This window comes from Bacillus rossius, chromosome 11 (genome assembly GCF_032445375.1).
Source record: "Bacillus rossius redtenbacheri isolate Brsri chromosome 11, Brsri_v3, whole genome shotgun sequence".
In the NCBI taxonomy this organism is placed as follows: domain Eukaryota; kingdom Metazoa; phylum Arthropoda; class Insecta; order Phasmatodea; family Bacillidae; genus Bacillus; species Bacillus rossius.
Genome location: NC_086338.1, coordinates 39,812,906 through 39,831,942, shown reverse-complemented (window position 1 = coordinate 39,831,942; position 19,037 = coordinate 39,812,906). Strand labels below are relative to the sequence as shown.

The 19,037-nt window shown below is 36.3% G+C and overlaps 1 protein-coding gene across 4 annotated transcripts in view; it reads right to left on the bottom strand.

The window, feature by feature from the left end:
* Positions 1-1,019: 1,019 nt before the first annotated feature.
* Positions 1,020-19,037, bottom strand: part of LOC134536846 (FHIP family protein AAEL005291-like) — a 53,984-nt gene continuing 35,966 nt past the window's right edge. For 3 of the 4 annotated variants that reach the window (XM_063376859.1, XM_063376861.1, XM_063376860.1), the window contains 6 exons: positions 16,507-17,578; positions 9,289-9,467; positions 8,353-8,554; positions 7,552-7,666; positions 6,711-6,857; positions 1,020-4,457 (listed from right to left, as the gene is read on the bottom strand). In XM_063376859.1, the coding sequence (XP_063232929.1) occupies positions 4,382-4,457; positions 6,711-6,857; positions 7,552-7,666; positions 8,353-8,554; positions 9,289-9,467; positions 16,507-17,578 (1,791 nt within the window). In that variant the 3' untranslated portion in view covers positions 1,020-4,381. Of the gene's footprint in view, positions 4,458-6,694; positions 6,858-7,551; positions 7,667-8,352; positions 8,555-9,288; positions 9,468-16,506; positions 17,579-19,037 lie in introns of all 4 variants that reach the window. The other variant, XM_063376862.1, reaches the window with a different exon arrangement.

The following is a 19,037-nucleotide window of genomic DNA, read 5'->3' as shown; positions in this document are numbered from 1 at the left end:
TTTAAATTGAGTGCAAATTGCTGAACCAGTAAATGAGAATGCATCTTCACCTCTGGTACCTGGCCTAACCATTTCATGGTTTGAGATTAGTTATATTTTAAAAAAAAACTGTTTTAGGCTAGTAAAAAGAGTGTTGTATTTTTTTGTGTAACTGAATTGTTTTCAGTAACCAAGTTATGATCCAGTAAACTCATTAATATTTGTAGTAAAGCTCTATGGAACATGATAGCTTATTTTTTTCTATATAAAAACAGGAACAGAGGTTCCCGATATAAAAGCAGACTAGAACCTAACTAACGCATAAAACCCAGAACTGCACAGCCTTAATTTTAAATGTAGTAAGTAAAAAAATATTGAATATTAACTATTTTAATACAGTACCTAAAATTGTTATTGCTTTTTCTAAAGTAAATTTAAAAACTACTCACTGAGCACATAATTAATGGGCTACATCCCTACAGTATTAACAGCAGCAGTGATGTTTGTACGATTTATGTTAATTTCAAGTTTATTTTTAATGTATTTTATCTCATAGTCATATCATTGTCTATTAATTTAACAATTAAGGTTTTTTCACAGATTTGTTCAAACCCACTCTTTCTTATGTGTGGAAGGCCTAGGGTCAGAAACCCCTGAACTATGACAGTAAAGAATCCAGTGAACGAACTGACCTGTTTATAGTTCCACACCATTAATAATTAACAAATACATTTATCGTTACAAATAAACAACCATTGCACACATTTAACCATTAAGTTGGTGGGATTGTTACTCAAACACATCTCAATATACCCTAACACAGAACAGATACTTCTACTAAAAACATTTGAACACTTCTGGCAACATTTTGCCGCCTATTTTATGGTAATACACGACTGGTAATCCCATTACGCAATCAAGTTCGTGATAGCTTGTGGTACCCATGTAATGTGCCAACATCTGGAATGGAAAAAATTGCAAAACCAGCAATTTAAACCCTCCTTAATTATTTTTGTGTGATAAACATACATACACCTGTATTAAATATTTTTATTATTTTATTTGTAATTTCAAATAAAAGAAAATATGCCAGTCAGCTAAATAAGCGCTAAATACAATTGTGAACATTGTGCCATAGGTTTTGAACCGATTATTCACAAAACATTTTTACACTATAACTATAAGTTCTTGTTTATCTAAACCATCAGTCCCTGAACCCAGTTTTGATGCCTCTAGATCCACACAAAAAAAAAATTATTACAATAAAGCTTCTTTTTTACATTTCTTAAGACCCGGAAACTTTTCTAAATCACAGCAAAGTGTAAAAAAGTAAAACTGATCCTGTACCAGGGTTATAAAAAAATTATACATATTAATGCATTGGTGTATAAGCCAGAACAATCCAATTCTTTCTACACCATCTTCATCATAGTCACAGATCTATTATATGTTAGACAATAAAAAAAATAACTTGAAAACATTTATGCTACTTATGGTATATGCCTTTGAAGTTAGTGCTGAACAGCTGGTTTATTGCAAATAGAGAAAGTAATTAAGATGGAAACCTAAGCTTCTGTATAGTGTTAAATTTAACAAAATTCTCACAAAACTAATCACTGCTTTAAAAAATTTCATTGAAATAATTGGGAGCCATGATACATTACAGAAATTTATGGGAAATAAGGGTGCTACCCCCAATTGTTTCAATGACATCATTGTGCCAGCCAAAAATACTATCAACTTGTGCTGTAGTAGAAATAAAGTACACTCAAGGTATTAAAATATGTACTTTCAATCCAAATGGCGATTTCCGAAGCTTTGAAACAAAATAGCAGCTATACTTTTTCAGGCAGTGTAATTTTAAGGAATGTTTAAAATTGGTTTAAATGTTTAAGAAAACTATGTGTATTCTTGCAAAAGATAAATTGTGTGAACTTATACAGTAAAAGAAATTTTAAATTGCAGATTTTTTAAAATGTAACTTTTTACTGTGAAGATATGAATTATTGTGTACAAGTAAGAAAATCTTAAATACACTGACTAAAAAAGATTAAAACATGACTAATTAATCATTATACAGCTTTAAATTCTTTGAAATAACAATTACAATGAATTTTAGGCAGCTAATGAATCTTAAGATATAAAGACCCCCAAGCAATTACAGGTTGATTTTAATTCCTGCACTATATATCTTTGTTGCAAGGGTACCTTAATATATGAGTTGTGCTTTAAGTTTCACAACCAAAATTAATATTACAACAAACGTCTATTTCCTATGTTATGAACAACAAGGCATTATCAAATAGGTACATAAATGTTATAATGTATTTTATTGGACACTTACATCAATATGAAAGTGTAGTCCAGTACTAAAAAAATTAAAATCATTTAAACTAATCTTCTACTACTACTAAAGCAATCAAAGCAAATCACACACCGAAAATCCGGCAAAAGCAAAGAAAACTGGCAATGTTAAACAATAATATTGCCTTGTGATGATATGACCAGGATAAAACAATCAGTTAAGACCAAATTGTTAGATATAGGCCTGTGCGAATCTTCGACTAAGTGAATCAATTGTAGCTATTTTTAATATTTGACTTTGCCAGGAAATTTGCCATTCATTTTATTTGAAGCTTTGGTTGTGATGCAAATCTTTGCATTTGTTGCAAATTAATGCTTTAAAACATTGGAAGGCTAAGATTTGCTCATGAAAATATTTTTTTTTTGTTTTTTTATATGTTTTGCTTTAATAAAACTGGGTATTTGAAAAAAAAAATAAAAAGGGGTAGTCCGTTTGCTAAATAATTCTCAATTTATTACTATGCATGGTTATTTATCATTTCTATCGAATAGTATTTTATTAAATAAGTGTAATACAGCTTCATCAAAAACAATATTAGTGATGCAAATCGACTTTGTAAATATTTTTAACATTCAATTTAATATTCGCTTTACATTAAAAATATATATATAAACTAGCATTCGCACAGGCTTAGTTAGAGATTGGTCAAAGTTAAAAAAAAAAAATTGAGCTTAGCCATGCTTCCGTTATTTGAAACTGCTGGAAAATAGAGCACACATTCACAATTGTAATACTTCAGCTCAGCAATCAAACCAACTTGCCTGGTAGTGTTGAAAGTTACCAGTAGATAAATTAAAAAAAAAAAAAAAAAAAAAAAAAAAAACCCACACACACACACACACACATGAGTTTATCATGACCACTTCTTGAAGAGAGAGAATTCAATTTAAAGTTGAATCTATTCTTGAAACCATTTTTTTCCTAATGGGTCAAGGGTAGGAAATATTTATTATTTTAATAATGGCTCAAGTATTTTGAGATCTCAAACTTGGCTTCACTAATGATTTGGTCGACTGCTTGCGCTCTGCTCAGTATTATTTATTTAAAGCTTGGTTAAGCTCGACACAAGTCTCTTAACACACTGTAACAATAAAATCAGTTAAATAAAGTGAAACAAATTACAAAACTTTACATTCCACACTTTTGTGTACAAATTGAATATGATACAATTAGAGATCAACAAAATTAATTAATTGTAAATGTTATGTGCCAATTGGTGTGGAAAAAAAAACCTTTCTAGTCATACATAATAAACAGCAGAAATGACAGCTACAAAAGAATACCTATATAGGAAAAATTTTACACAAAACCAAAACAAAGTCAAAATTTTTTTTTAAAGCCACACATTAAAATTTACAGTTATAAATCATTCAATACATAAATGCAAGCATTAAATATTGTTTTTTGTGCGCACATAAAAAAAAAACCGGAATTTTAAACACTGACCTCCATCTCGTAAGCTACAGGGCCTTTTCCTTACATTCAATCTGAGATTGCAGAAATAATAAATACTTATGTATGATTTTTACAATATAGATATAAAATTAATTGAAATATGTATATCTACAGTGTAATATATATTCTACAATATTAACAGTTATAAATTATAAAAATTAATTTTTGGCAGACACATGGACAGCAAGTGGGTTGCCAAATACAGTAAAGCCCCACTAATCCGGGATTTTTCAGAATCCCAGAGAGTCCGGATTAAATGGAATTGGCCTTAAAAGAACGTAATATAAGTTTTAGATAGGTAAAACAAAAAAAATCTATGTATTTCCCCTCCCTAAACACAAATAATTTAATGCAGCTTAACTTTAGTAAATACTAATGTATATGTAGACCTAACTTTTTAACCTACAAAAATTAGTAAAGCTTTTTTTTTAGTCCCAATTAAAAGGATGTCCTGACAAGTGGGGTCCGGATTAGCGGGACTTTACTGTCAGAGGACCCGGATGCACGCACTTACCACTCAGACTACCATCCACCCACTGGCCTCCCTCTTTGAGCGGTAGCCAGCGGGCCTCTGAAGGAACACTATGAATCACACGGTCGGCAACTCACGGCACACACAGCCGCATGGCAGGAGAACAATTGCATTTCATTATCGCACCTGAAAAACGTAAAGACAAGTACTGCACCAGATGTCGAATCGTGAAAACTGAGTAATGAACCTGATGTAAAATTTCAACGTTTTAGTAACAAACACTTCGCATCTACTGTGTGATCCAACTGAAAATTAACTTCCGTTGTTAAAATAAAAACACAGTGCAAATTTTAATAAAACAGGGCGCCATTTTTGAGCTAGAGAAGGTAACACAGACTTTACGTCAATAATGTAATTTTTGGATTTAGGTTGAAGTTTGGTCAGAAATAGTCTAAATTCCCATAATAACCCTTTTCCTGGCAACCATGAAGGGTCATAAACTCATAGAATTGAAAGTTACCCTCTTTTATCGCATAATCGTCGCACGCGCATAATCGTCGCACCCATATTTTAGGGCGTCAAAATTTGGATAAAAAAAACCTCTCGTGTAATCGCTGCATGATGTTTTTGGTCCCGCTATTAGAATCTGAGCTCTTTGTGTAGGTATTTTTTCCGTATAAAAAGATGTATTTTTAGTATAAATCTAATATTCATTCGGACATTACCACTTATTAAATTAATGGAAATACAAAGTTATTTGATGTGTAAATTTTCTTTTAAAGACTTTCTAAACGTTATAACCTTTATCTGATTGTCTGCATTGCTGTGGTGTACCGCTTATAAAAATGTAGCCAGCGCTAGTTGACATCATTCATAATTGGTTATGTTGCTTCCCGTATAGAGCGCGCACACGTAGTCGAATATCGATACTGATATCTCGCCGATTGCATGCAACGTGCGCTCTCTGTCAGAACTGAGTTAACTACATTTGTTAGCCCGCACTCTTTCATAGTGTGTACTACGACGATAGTTACCTATACGTTAGTTCAAATCACAGATTCAAGTGGCTTGCGTTCGGGTAACAGATTTTGTTTTTAAATTTAAAATTGAAGAAAGGTTTTTGTTGCATTACTTATTAATATAAATTGTTTGGCGTGCTTTTGTATACTCCACTTTTTTTTAAATTTAAATACACGTACTTTCCATGAATGGGTTTTGTTTTATAAATAACTTTACCTAACAAAAAAAAAATTTTATTCCACATAATCATTACACCCCTACTTTTCAAACTTGATTTTAGTATAAAATGTGCGTCGATTATGCGATAAAACACGGTATATAAACTTTAATACAATGATAATAGTACATTAATGTAAACACCAGGAAAAAAATTATTCACTAAAATTTCTGCAATTTCTCAAGCTTAACTTGATTTTTAGGAACTCGACTACACTCGAATATGAAATGTTGACTTCACTTGGCTGATTTTAAGGTATTATTACTGAACTCAACTTCATTCGACTCGACCCAAAAATTTTGACTTGTCCATCTCTAATTTTGAGATACTTAAATCCAGAATTTTTGCATTCATGGTTAAAATTTTGATCACGTACAAGATACATCTCGTATACCTTCCTCTTTTATATGTCATAAAGTTTCAAAATTCTCTCCAACAATAAGCTATACACTTTTCCGTTCTTAATTGGAGATTGAAGACGCAAAGAAATTGTCACTTCATTCCAGTGCACAACGGGATCTTTTGTGTGCGCATTCAAGTGAAATCTCATTACAAAGTACTTCACTATAAATGTTTCTCACTCCCAAGTATATATTTTCATGTACCAACAAGATATTTTACATTTAGTTAACAGTTCAGTATAAAGAACTAAGTATCAAAAAGGTGTCTTTTTTTTTTAAATATGTTTTAATGAAATTTCACTATCAGTAAATAACATTCTTAAAAACAAAAATTAACTGTAGATAATAAGAAACTATATGAAATGAAAAATCTATCAACGGAATCATAGTGCACTGAACGTTCGAATACATTTTAACTCACGCCCGCGTGAACAGAACTAATCTGGGCAGGTGGTAAAAAAAAAACTACTGTATCTACTCGCATGATTGTCGCAGCAATATTATCCAAATTTCATGGGGAAAAAAAAGTGAGGTGCGACCATCATCGCGAAAGCAGGCTGTTCCACTTGTGTTTACTGCCGTTCCGATCGCGCCCCGCGCCTCAGTCGCCGTCAAATGAATCAGGGTGCGCGACGATTATGGGGAGAATCTTAAATAAAAAAATACACTACCTCAAACAATAGGTGCGACGATTACGCGATGGCGACAATCATTCGGGTAAATACGGTAGTCAGGAACGCTAACTACAGCACTGACTAGCACAGTTTCCGGCCGCGTCCACGCACCTCACCCGAGGCTCACCAGCCGGAGGTGAGCGCGAACATGGCCTGCTCCTGGGTGACGGCCGCCAGCTCCTTGAGCCACTCGTCCAGCAGCACGGCGCACATGGCCACGCTGCCCGCGTCGCAGGCCCCCGCCTCCACCGCCCGCCACGCCCTCGCCACGAACCTGCCACGCACACACACACACGCTCCCCCGCTCGTCCCTCACAGTTGTCCGCAAGCACCCGGTCAACCGAATACAAAATGCTTTTTCAGGACCTTCAAATTAATTTTCTTATCACTTTTCATTTCACATTGTAATTTTCGTACATATAACAAGCAAAATTAATACTATGCATAACAGATAGAGCCAAGATTATATGGTGCATGCGACAAAACCAAATTAACGCCAAAAAGAATGTCAAAAGACACCATTTAAAACTGAAATGTAAGTTAATAGACAATCAAGTACTGAAATGCAACTAAAATCATGAAATTAATCAGCAGTTTTAAATTTAATTAAAACCTTACCTAAGTAAAAAATTAGTCTTTCGATAAAATTAATTAATTCAATGAACATACTTTATTGTATCTACCCACATTGTATTGCTTGAATAAAGCTGGTTACTTGAAAAGAAAAAAAGAAATCAAAAGGCGGCAGTCCGTTTAATTTTATGAATTTGTGCACATTCTGCAACTATTTACACATAATGTGCGACTATAAACTGAAGTGAGGTGGAAAAAAAAATTAATTAAAATTAGCAGAAGTTAAAGTTTGGTTGCTTCCGGCACAATTATTGTTTATTTCAGGACTTTTTCATGACTTTCGCGACCTTCAGAATGCAACGGCAAACCTAACCCGACATGGGGACCGCGTGTACCTGTAGCCAGCCCCGCTGGGGACGGTCTCCAGCCGGCTCTCCTGGATCGGCTGCTGCGTCGCCCGCCTGAACACAGACGACAGCGTCGACGTGAAGCTACGTCTCTTGGACTCTCCTGCAACAACAGGGAGGGTTACTGTGGTCCGTCTCACGTTTGGGCTGCAGTACATAGTAAATGACAAACACCGTTGCTAGGTGATACTACCCGACTTTTTAACATACATGTTTTATTTTGTAAACCAAATTTAATAGTATCTACTGACACCACGGACAGTAATATTACCGCTGTAGTCATTCCGACAGCAAAAATAATATTTGCTAAACACTATCACTTCACAGGAGAAACAATCTGTAGCAGTCAGTCACTATTAGTACGTAACAAGACACTCCATAAAAGTATGTGCTTTGCTATAAAAAAAATATGTAATAACTTTTGTTGTTCACAAAAATAAGAGGTTAGGCATCTGCCATTATACTAGATGATCAAAGATGTGAAGATAAATGGTGTTTGTGGTGAACGACACTATTGATTGCTGCTAAAGTAGAAAAAATGTAAATTTGAGATATTAAAATATTTTCTTTAATATCTGCTGTGCAACAAATCTCTGACATACAGCAGGCCATTCCAAAATGGCACCTTTTCCAGTGTTTTTAAACTTAAATAACAGAAAATACTTTTTACATTTTCCGGGCAGTGAAATTATGTTATCCGTCACGTTCAAAACACAGTTCTCATACAATTATCTAAAACTAATTAACTAATTAATGTATTTTAATTAAAAAACAAAAAAGCTAACCAACCTCTAGTAAATGAATCTGTTGACAAGGAATTACGTCGACCATTAGGAGCGTTGGCAAGTGACGCCTCCACCGCGTTACGACGTGCGTTCACGATCTTGTCTTCGCGAGCCAGCAGGAATTCCTGGGCGCTCATAACCAGCTCTTCCACGTTGGGCTGACGGTTCAGGTATGAGTCTATCCTGTGTTTCAGGGAGCCCAGCACCTATCAAACATCAGTAATACAAACTCATAACCGTTTAATGGTTGCTAAATACAGCTCCTCACTTTAAAACTACGACAACACCCAGAAAATTACCCCTGATGAAAAGACAAAAGTAATATGAAGTATTAAATTGTAGTCTTCAAACATATTCCGATTTTAATACAAAAGGTTAAATTCTAAAGCCTGACCTCGTCAATGATCCTTGATGACTGAGATTTTCAATCAGAAGAAGGGAAAAAGGCAGCAATTATAAGGAAAAGAATTTTATGACTGCAGTTCAGAAGCCATTTGTCAGAAAGCAAAGAATGCTGTTATATCTGGTGATCACCAGAAAGGTTGGGTACAGCGGCATTCCAAAGTGTTATCTCGTCTCATTTGTCACGCCTGGCCCACCCCCCCCTCCTGGTTGTAAGGTTCAGAAAGCCGTAAACAAAAGGGAGAGGACTAAAGTGGCATAAGCGATGCAGTTCACAGGCAGATTGTGTAGTTTTTTCCATTTAAGCGGAGGTTCAAGATGCAGTAATTACTAGGGTCTAAAGTGGCTTACGTGACAAGTTACAAGGCACAGCCTGTGGTTTATCAAATAAGCTGTTCCCACTGCTGTAAATTCACATATCTTCCAGCCTGCAAGATACAATTTTGCGATCACGATGCAAATCTTACTTTCAGGTTCAGCATCGCGTGCAGTATCATAGTACTGGAGTACTGCGAGAGAGACCCCCCCGGACGGTCACCTGGAAGAGGGAGCGAATGCTGGGCTGGAAGACCAGGGAGTGGTTGAGCAGGAACGAGTGCAGCAGCGGCTGGGGGTAGACGGCCAGCCGCGACACCAGCCCCGTCAGGTGCAGGTTCACGTACACGTCGTTCAGCATCATGCACTCCAGCCGCCTCAGCACCACATCCAGGAACGGCCCTGCAACGCACCACACACGCCTCTACGCCTCCTGCGTGAACAACCGTATCAGAATACTTGATTCCAAGCATTTTGAAAAACCCCACGTACGTAAAATATGGTTCGTACTACTGTCTCGAACAATAAAAAATGAAGGAGAATTCAAGGAGTCCTTTACTTCTTCGCCTTCATCACCATCGAAACGTTGAAAACCATTGTAATATCACAAATGTACCTCAACCAAATAATTAATTTTGCTAGTTGGTTCGATTAGTAAAGATAAGCCCCTACTGCCCACAATTATTTCTGGAACACATCTAACCCAAGTAGTGCATTGGAATTTTATACCCCAACCATTTACTCCGGTTCAAAGTAGGACAACTAAACACACCTTTTTAGTTTAAAGATGGGATACAACTTACAAAAAAAATTCAAATTTATTTTTAGATAAAATCCAATTACATGGCCCGAAATTTTCCAATTGCACTGGGCATACTCAAAGCGTTGTTTGCTGCCAAGTCCGAAACAAAAGGTGTTAAGACTGGATTAGCATGTGATGATAGAAAGTGTGTAATATACTATTTTATAAAAATATGAGATGCATACATAAAACAATGATTTGATTTTTTCTGACCAAAAGAGAAAAATTCTAGCCTCAAATATTATCGAGTCAGTAAAAGTAATAAATCATGTATCAGACAAAAACATTACATAGAATCATCATCAATCAATACCTTCATCAACATATTTTAGACTTAAGAACGTTCAAGCAAAAAAAAAATGCTTTTTAATCTTCCTGTCACTCCGCCATTTCTCATTCTTCTCTCTATTCTCTCTTGCACGCCTTTAACTATCTGCTCTTCCCATTTCCTCAGTCTTTCTGGGAGTCTTCTTCATGTATACTTCTACTCGAATTTCCTAAGCAGCCTCCTTTTTCCCATTTTTCTGGACATGGTCATATAACATTTATGCTTTTTCATGATCTAATTCCTATACTTACACTTACTTTCACCATCTCATTCTTGATCCTGTCTCGCCTCCTAACTGCCAACATATTACTCATGAACTTCATTCCTATTACTCTGATCTTTCCAATCCAAGTTTCTGCTCCAAAGTGATTATTGGCACATAGTGGGTATCATCACTTGTCTGCACTTTAATGGCACCTCCCTCTTCCATACCAAATCTCTCATGCCAGTAGAACATATCTCCTTCCTTGCTGTCCTATCCTTAGAATCTCGTTGTTGCTCCCTCTTTCCAATAAAATTCAGATACTTGACGGTTTCTACCCGTTTCAACTGAACAACATATAATAGAAAGCATATCCTACTCTATTTTGTTTTCTCCCTACATGCCGTTAGTTGTTATTGCTCCTTATCTTATTTTTCTTCCCACACCCACAAATCATCAGCAAATAGAATGGTCATCTTTCCTTCTACTATTTTTCTAGAGCTGTGCCGATACGAATCAGATTTAGTTTAATCGGCGTATCTGCCGATTCACAATACACTTATTAATTTTCAGCCGACATTACTGAAAAATTAAAGTAGGTACATAACCTAAAAATCCACCAGAATGCTTTTCACTTTTTGTACTACTAAATACTTCAAACTAGCATAATTTCTTAGCTACATGTGCCAGCCATACATATTAAATATACCACCAGCACCGTAAAATAGTTTAAGAACCAAAACTTCAAATATTCAGAGAATGGCTGCCACTACAAACAATGGAAAATACCAACTGCTTGAACTGAAAAAAAGTTGTGTAATATCGTGGAGAGATTTTTAAATTAATTTAAGTCAAGATTTTGAAATTGAATTTACAAATTAATGCAATAATATAGAGCTTCACATAAATTACGTTTATTTTTTCCCGTGAAAAGCGACCTCACGAAACGCATTTCTGTATAAATGTTTGGTACCCTGAATTTTCACCAACACATGCCGTTAAGTTGGTGTTTGAATTCCCGTTCATCAATTGTAAACATGTACAGTCTCTCGCAATTTTGCACATTTTTAATTATTTTTTTAAAACTTTGTATTTCGTGAATTAATATATTTCAAAGTAAAATATTACTTTATATAATCATTATATATTAAACACAGTAAATTCAAGTTTTGCTAAGCAAATAATGGGCCATTAACAAACAAATACAACACGTTAAAAGTATCAGCAAATATTGTAGAACAATATAGGAAACTCAGGCCATTTAACATGGCGAGCGCTGGCGACACGACTGCAGCGATCCTAGCAGCTTGTCGTACAGAACGCCCGCGAAATTCAAATTTCCGTGTATTATAATGGGCGATTTCGGCACAGTTTTTATCTCGTCTTTTAAAAACTTGTCATCGCGAAATGAATTTACCATCCTTGTATTTGTATTAAAAATGTGTTTCATAACCATAACACGTTTTTTACAATCTACAAAGATTTATTGACTATAAGATCTGAAAAATGATGTCATTTCAAACATAACAGACAAACTAAAGGACACAGATGAGATAGCATTTAACAATTAAATATACACTATATCGTTTACTTCGTAAATATTCCGCGAAAAAATTAAAAACAGGTAATTTCCTAAGGAAGAGTTCATCTGGAAAAAAAACTAAAAATATACAAAAAAAAATTAAGAGATACTTGTTCCAAAAACAAGTGAGAATTCTCAATATCGCTAGTTTTACCTAACCATGTACAAAAATTAAAGCAACTTAAATGTAGCTAACACAATGTAAGAAACTGTTAAAAAAAAATTTACAGTATAATAAATGTAGCTCACCTAACCAACTATTTTAGTTTTTTTAATATAGCAAACAAAATTTTCACAACTGTTGAAATAAGTAAAAACTGATAAACTCTTGAAATATAGCAGTTACGTACAGTTAAGTCATTAAATAGAATGAGAGGAACAAAAAAAATACCATTTTTAAATTTTTTTCAAACCAACATCTACTTAAAAAAAAAAAAACATAAAATATCTTAAAAATGCTCAGCCTACAGTTCACATAATGGGAATCATGCTCTAATCTTGCACAAGTGTAGCACAAAACAATTTTCCAAATTTGCAGAAAGGAAGGGAGCAGTAGGAAGGGAGCAAGCAAAGAGTAAATAAGTCATTATAGAATGGAGCAGAGCAATTATTTCTATTTAAAACATATAGTGAAAATTTCTGGGAGTTATGGTAAGAATCTGTAAAATATATACAAAAAAGAACTTTGTGAACCAAACTACACTTTCACATAAACCACTCAAAACAAAAATACCACAGGTTGATACAGGACTATTTTCTATTTGAAGAGAGTTTAGGTGGGAAAGGGAGGAGGGGGGGAAGACTCATGAAAATGTAAAAATTTTAAACTGGAAGATATGAAGTGTGATTTATCCCAAACTATTAGAAACTAGCTGCAATACCCGGCATTGCCCATGATGAACACAGGGTGTAGTTAGTAATTGTCTTCTTAATTTGAATGTCAAGTGTGAAAATTAATTTATATCACTTTCAGATCCCGACAGACGTTCTACCAGTTTATAGTTATTTACCTGGTCTGTATGTAATTTAAACTTTATAAAGCAATATAGAAAAAAGCTGAAAAATAAGATTACTAATATTGAAAAGATTCCATTATCTAGCTAATGCTCGGCCTGCATTGCAATGCCTCATTCAGTTTTGTTTTGTAATATGTTTGAAGTAGTTCCACATATACAAATCATCTATCCATCTCTCTATATATATTTATCTCTATCTACAGCCCCTTCTATGGTAAATTACACCCAAAACAAATCTTGAGCAACTCATCCACTACCGAGGAACTAAGCACCTCTACCTGCAACCTCGCAACTAATTCTAATGCTATTTCTAAGCCTACATCTGCTCCTACTTCTTCCTTAGCGCCTGGAGGGGCTTCTCACTAGTTCAGTGTGAAACTTAAAAACGAGGAGTTTATTTTATTTTATCAGAATGTAAGAGGCTTGAGAACCAAAGCAATTGAATTTTTTTAAAACATCTCGCGTAGTGATAATGATTTAGTAAGTTTAACTGAAACATGGTTCACCGATAATAGTCTGAATTCTCATTATTTAAACAATAATTACCTTATTTACAGAACTGATAGGGACCCTGTATTAACTTTGAAGAGTAGAGGTGGTGGTGTCCTGACTGCTGTTAATAAACATAAATTCAAAAATGTAACATCTACACATGAATATGACAATCCAGGAATAGAAGCTGTCTGGATAAATATAAAAACACATGATAAAACCTTTAATCATTGGGAATATTTTTATTCCCCCTCAAACAACTCCTTCAGCTTACACTTCATACTTTGAAGCCCTTGAAGATAAGTTTGTGAATTATAATGTCTCTTTATTAATAATTGGTGATTTTAATGTTCCAGGCATTGACTGGCCTCAACTGCATACCCAAAATATAGTTCAATCAAATATTAAGTCAAAAGCCAGATCATTAATCTACTTTGTATCAGCAAGAGGTTTAATTCAGCTTAATCAAACTCAACCTTCGGCCCAACTCTTGGACCTATGTCTCACTAATATTGAATCATGTCTGGTTAGCAAAGCTCTGGAACCACTAGTTAAAGAAGATAGTTTTCATCCTGCATTAGAGATAAACTTTCAATTTGATGATATGTCAATAAACAATAATACATCATCTTCATATAAAAACTACGAGTATAAGATTGGTGACTATCTCGGCCATTTTATTGCTCTTAGGGACCATGACTGGTCAATTTTATACAATTCTAAAAATATAAATACCATGGTTGACTACTTAACGTGTACAATGAATGATCTTATAGAATTATATGTACCTACTACTATTAAAAAGGCTACAAAATATCCCCTATGGTATTCTAACCAGCTAATAAAATCTCTTAAGAAGAAATCACACTATCATAAATTATATAAACGAAATCTGAATCCTTTTTTCTATTTATTATTCTCAGACTACTGCAAGGAAACTAAATCACTTATGTGTAGGGATAAAACAAACTGGCTTTGTAATATTAACAATAAAATTAAGCAAAACCCTAAAAAATTCTGGAATTATGTTAAAATAATGAGAAAGGGTTATAGTCAGCATCCCTCAATTAAAATTAATAACTGAACTACGGATAATAATAATTTAATTGCTAATTCCTTTGCTGAATATTTTTCAAGTGTCTATGTTACTACAAAAAACATAAATAACCAAAACATATCTCCTTGTTGTTCATACAATATTCCTATGTCTAATATCTCAATTAGTCTAGTCCTATAGAGTATAAAAACTATAACATCTACATTGTCCACAGGACCTGATAACATACCAAATTTTATTATCAAAGGTTTCTCCTTAATCCTTGCTCCTCTCTTACAGCATATACTATATAATTTCAGTATTCTACATAGCATCTACCCTGATAAATGGAAAATTGCCAAGGTTATTACTGTACACAATAAGGGCAAAACTTTTATTGTTTCAAATTATAGGCCTACCGTATTTAATCGCATAATGTCCGCCATCGCATAATGTCCGCACATTTCTTTTTAAATACTTGAAATGGAATTTTTTTAAATCCGTATAAAGTCCGCACCAGACAAAGCAACCTTGGCCACCCCTGAAAGGCACAGTAACAGGATGGAAATTTACCAACGCTGTCAACAATGCTTTGACCTTGAGTTGTTCATTTCTTTGGAGCGGTCGCTGAGAGGGTTTGTAGCATTTTTGACAAAAAAAATGGGGTGCGGACATTATGAGGTGAAGTCCGAAAAAAAAAAATTTTTCCTCAAAATTTTACATGTTTTGTGTAGAGTAAAAAAATTGTTCTCTCATAATTAGTTTACTAGTACCCTGATTTTACGTTTGCTCACGGTTACGCGGATTGCATCAGTAAAATCGCTGCTTCGTAAAATTGGCACCCTTCCCTCGGCCCAGTTGAAAAATATGGTGCGTGGTGAAACCGTCCGGACTCAGAAACTCGCACTCTACTGCGCAGCTGCCTGCGACGTCACGCGAGTTGCAAGGGGATGGGCTATATATAGCACAAGCCAGTATATGTCAACTCACACTACGTCACAAAGTAGGGGTGGTAGCGGAGAAGTGGTGGGGGTACATGCGCACGGTGTTTTTATACACACAGTGGGCAAGGGACAGGGAGGAAGGCTCGCCGGCGCTGGCTAATGCAGACATTAGACATCTGCCCCGTGCCGTCAGTGGCCATCTCAATGAAAGATTAAAAATATATCTCTTCACACAAAGCATTTATTTTGTGTAGGCTGGCTGCGGCTTCTGAACGTAAGAGCGCACACGCGAGCGAGAGAAGAAAAAAAAATGAGTGGCGTCTTCCACTAATCGCTGGTACCCAATTATCTCGACACCTGTCACATTTCTCACCTCCGCTGCGGAGGGTCGCCAGTCACCAGTGCTCTGTGAAGTAGTGTGCTGCCGGCGCCGTTAATATTTTTCAACTGGGCCGAGGGAAGGGTGCCAATTTTACGAAGCAGCGATTTTACTGATGCAATCCGCGTAACCGTGAGCAAACGTAAAATCAGGGTACTAGTAAACTAATTATGAGAGAACAATTTTTTTACTCTACACAAAACATGTAAAATTTTGAGCAAAAAAATTTTTTTTCGGACTTCACCTCATAATGTCCGCACCCCATTTTTTTTTGTCAAAAATGTAGCCAAATTACTGCAGACATTATGCGAGTAAATACTGTAATTCTGGATGATGGGGAAAGGGTGGGGTAGGGGGGAAGAGAAAATCCTTTCTTTTGTTGGTGTGAAAAATAGATATATTTATAATTTTTTAGGATTAAGGGGGAAGGAGGATATATATAATTCCCCAATTCACCCCTCCCCCTCCCCAATTCCACCATGAAAAGGTCTATTGGCATCATGCATTGTGAGAGTTTAGCTTTGCTGACTGTATGTAGTGATATGCATCAAACACAGTGAAAACAATTGAGAGTATTTACTAAGTACTGTTAAAAGAGATGTTACTTGTAAATTATTTTTGTCTTTTTGTCTAGTCATATAATAAACAGAGAGTAGTTACCTATGTCTGGTGTGGTGTTAAAGATGTCCAGGTATGTGTTCGGGCCCTCCTTCGAGAACTTCCGCAGCGACCAAGAATCCTCCGGCCGAGCGAAGAAGTGCCGGGAGCTCGAACTCTCCGACCGCCCGCGGGCCTTCTGCTGGTGGTCCTCCGATACACACACCCCCTGGTCTTCGTCCACGGGCTCGTTCTCGGGCGTGGACTCCGGAGAACCTTTCGGGGCAAAGCTCTCGTACCCGCTGCTCTCCCCAATGGACGGCAAGCTGTGGTAGTTGTTCGCGGTGGCATTGGCGACATCTTCGCCGGGAAGCTCTGCCCCTTGGCCATCGTCGCGCGTCGTCGCAACTACGCCGCTTTCTTGCTTCTGTTCACGACTTCTCTTATCTGCGACATCCGTACTATCGGTACAACCATCGTCTCGATCAGACAGCAAACTGTGATCATCTGAAGCTGCAACCACATTAACAATTTCAGAGCTATTTTCAGATTGCAAAGTATTTTCCGACGTTTTTCCATCATTGCACTCCTCTTTCTTTCCCGGAACATTCCTACTTTCATCTTCACAGCCATCTAAAGATAACCTGTTGCTCGTCGCTGCATCAGAGCCCGGTTCCCCGGCTCGTTTCGGCCGGGCGTCCCCCGGCGAGGGATCCTCCCCGTCGTAGCGGTACGCCCACGACGAGCAGGCTGCCGCGCAGTCCTTGATCTGGCGCCGCGCGCTGCACAGGTACGCGTGGTAGTTGCCGTACAGGCTCTCGCACGCCGGGAGAGAGGACGGCTGGCCGCGGTCGGCAGGGGAACCCCGGCGGTGCATGGCGGGCAGGGAGGGGGACGGGGAGACCCCGTGCGAGGGGGGAGGGGGGAGGAGGTGGTGCTGCGAGCAGCAGGACGGAGAGAGGGTCAGGAACTTGTCGGAGCTGCGGCAGTAGGGCTCTACGTCCCGCACCCTGCGCCGCTGGGACAGCATCACGTGGGTGCAGGGCACCAGGTACTTGAGCACCAGCTCCAGCATCACGTCCTCGCAGTTCAGGTCCACCAGGGTCTCGAACAGCGCGAGGGTCACCAGGCAGAGCTGCCAACACCACCACCCCGAACCCAAGGTGTCATCATCCTTCTCTAACTGTTACCAAACTTACATCATTTCATCAAGTTTACCGAGTCAAACCTAGACTCCTAAATAACTAAATAAACTTAAAATAGTAATGGAAACAGATACAGGGAAATTTAAAAAAAAATAATAGTGATGGGATTAACGATACTTCGATCAAACAAACAAGCAAAAATTTCTGATTTTCTTTTTACATAGCCTAATTTTTTTTTTATTTCTAATTTAGGTTTGGCGACTTTTCCCCCTCTCCAAGAAAGGACTTCATAACATTTTGTAAGGCCACCATTTCTCATGTCAGCTTTCTTGATTATGGACTGTATTTTACATTTCTGGTGGTTTTATTATATGTATATATAATGATGAATTCATATCTTTCATTAATATAATGCAATTATTTACACATTATGTAATTAATTTTAATATGATATTGTGCTGGTATGCTAGATTGAATTTATATAGTTTAAAACTAATTTATGTTATTTACAATAATTGTTACTTTATGGGAAAATATTTTCCCCTGGAGTATCGAAAGTATCGAAAGTATCGAACTGAAAAAACAATACAGAATCGAGTATCGAAAGTGTGGTATCATCCCACCTCTAAAAAATAATGACAAAAAAGTATTTCAACTAGGGAGCTTAAGTCAAAAGCATAGAACAAATTCATAGCATGTTCACTTTCCTTGGTTTTGAGATATCACAACATATATGTCTGCTAACAACTTTGAATGTATGGGTCATATGACATAGTAACACTTGTAATTACTTAACTTCAAATTTATTAAAAATACTTTTTCTGTACCCAACCTAGAAACACTTCTGGTTCTTCAGAAAACCCATCCGAGCACAATGGCAGTACCACTTGTGTAGCATTAAATAGGTACGTATTTGCTTCTTTAATTTTGTATTTATTTTCGACACCGCCCCAGTGTTCAGCCTACATTTATATTCCGCCATCCCACATGTAGCAGCAGCTCTGGAGAGAAAAGCCAGAAGCTTTCAGGGCTAGTTTATCTTGCGCTTGCTAGGATGTGCTAGTGGCAAATCATGGCAGACATGCTTTGAGTAAACAACACGATCAGGAATCTCCTTAACAGGTTAAATAACCTTTTTAATAATAGAAAATGTTAAGTTTATCCTTTTTAAGGGAAAAAACATACATATTAGATTACGCTGTTTTGTTTAGCGCTCTGTTTTCCTGGAAAGAATGAGAGCATTACTTCGAGGGGTGGATGTATTTAAAAAATGTACCACGTATAAGGATAAGCTGATTTAATGAGAAATGTGTATTTGTTTTCACAACATTATTTACAGATTTTTATTTTTAAGTAATAATCAGTGAGTATGATTTTAAAATATTAATAACAACTATTTTATGCATTTAATCAGATCAACAAAACCACTTTATAACTTAAAATTTACTG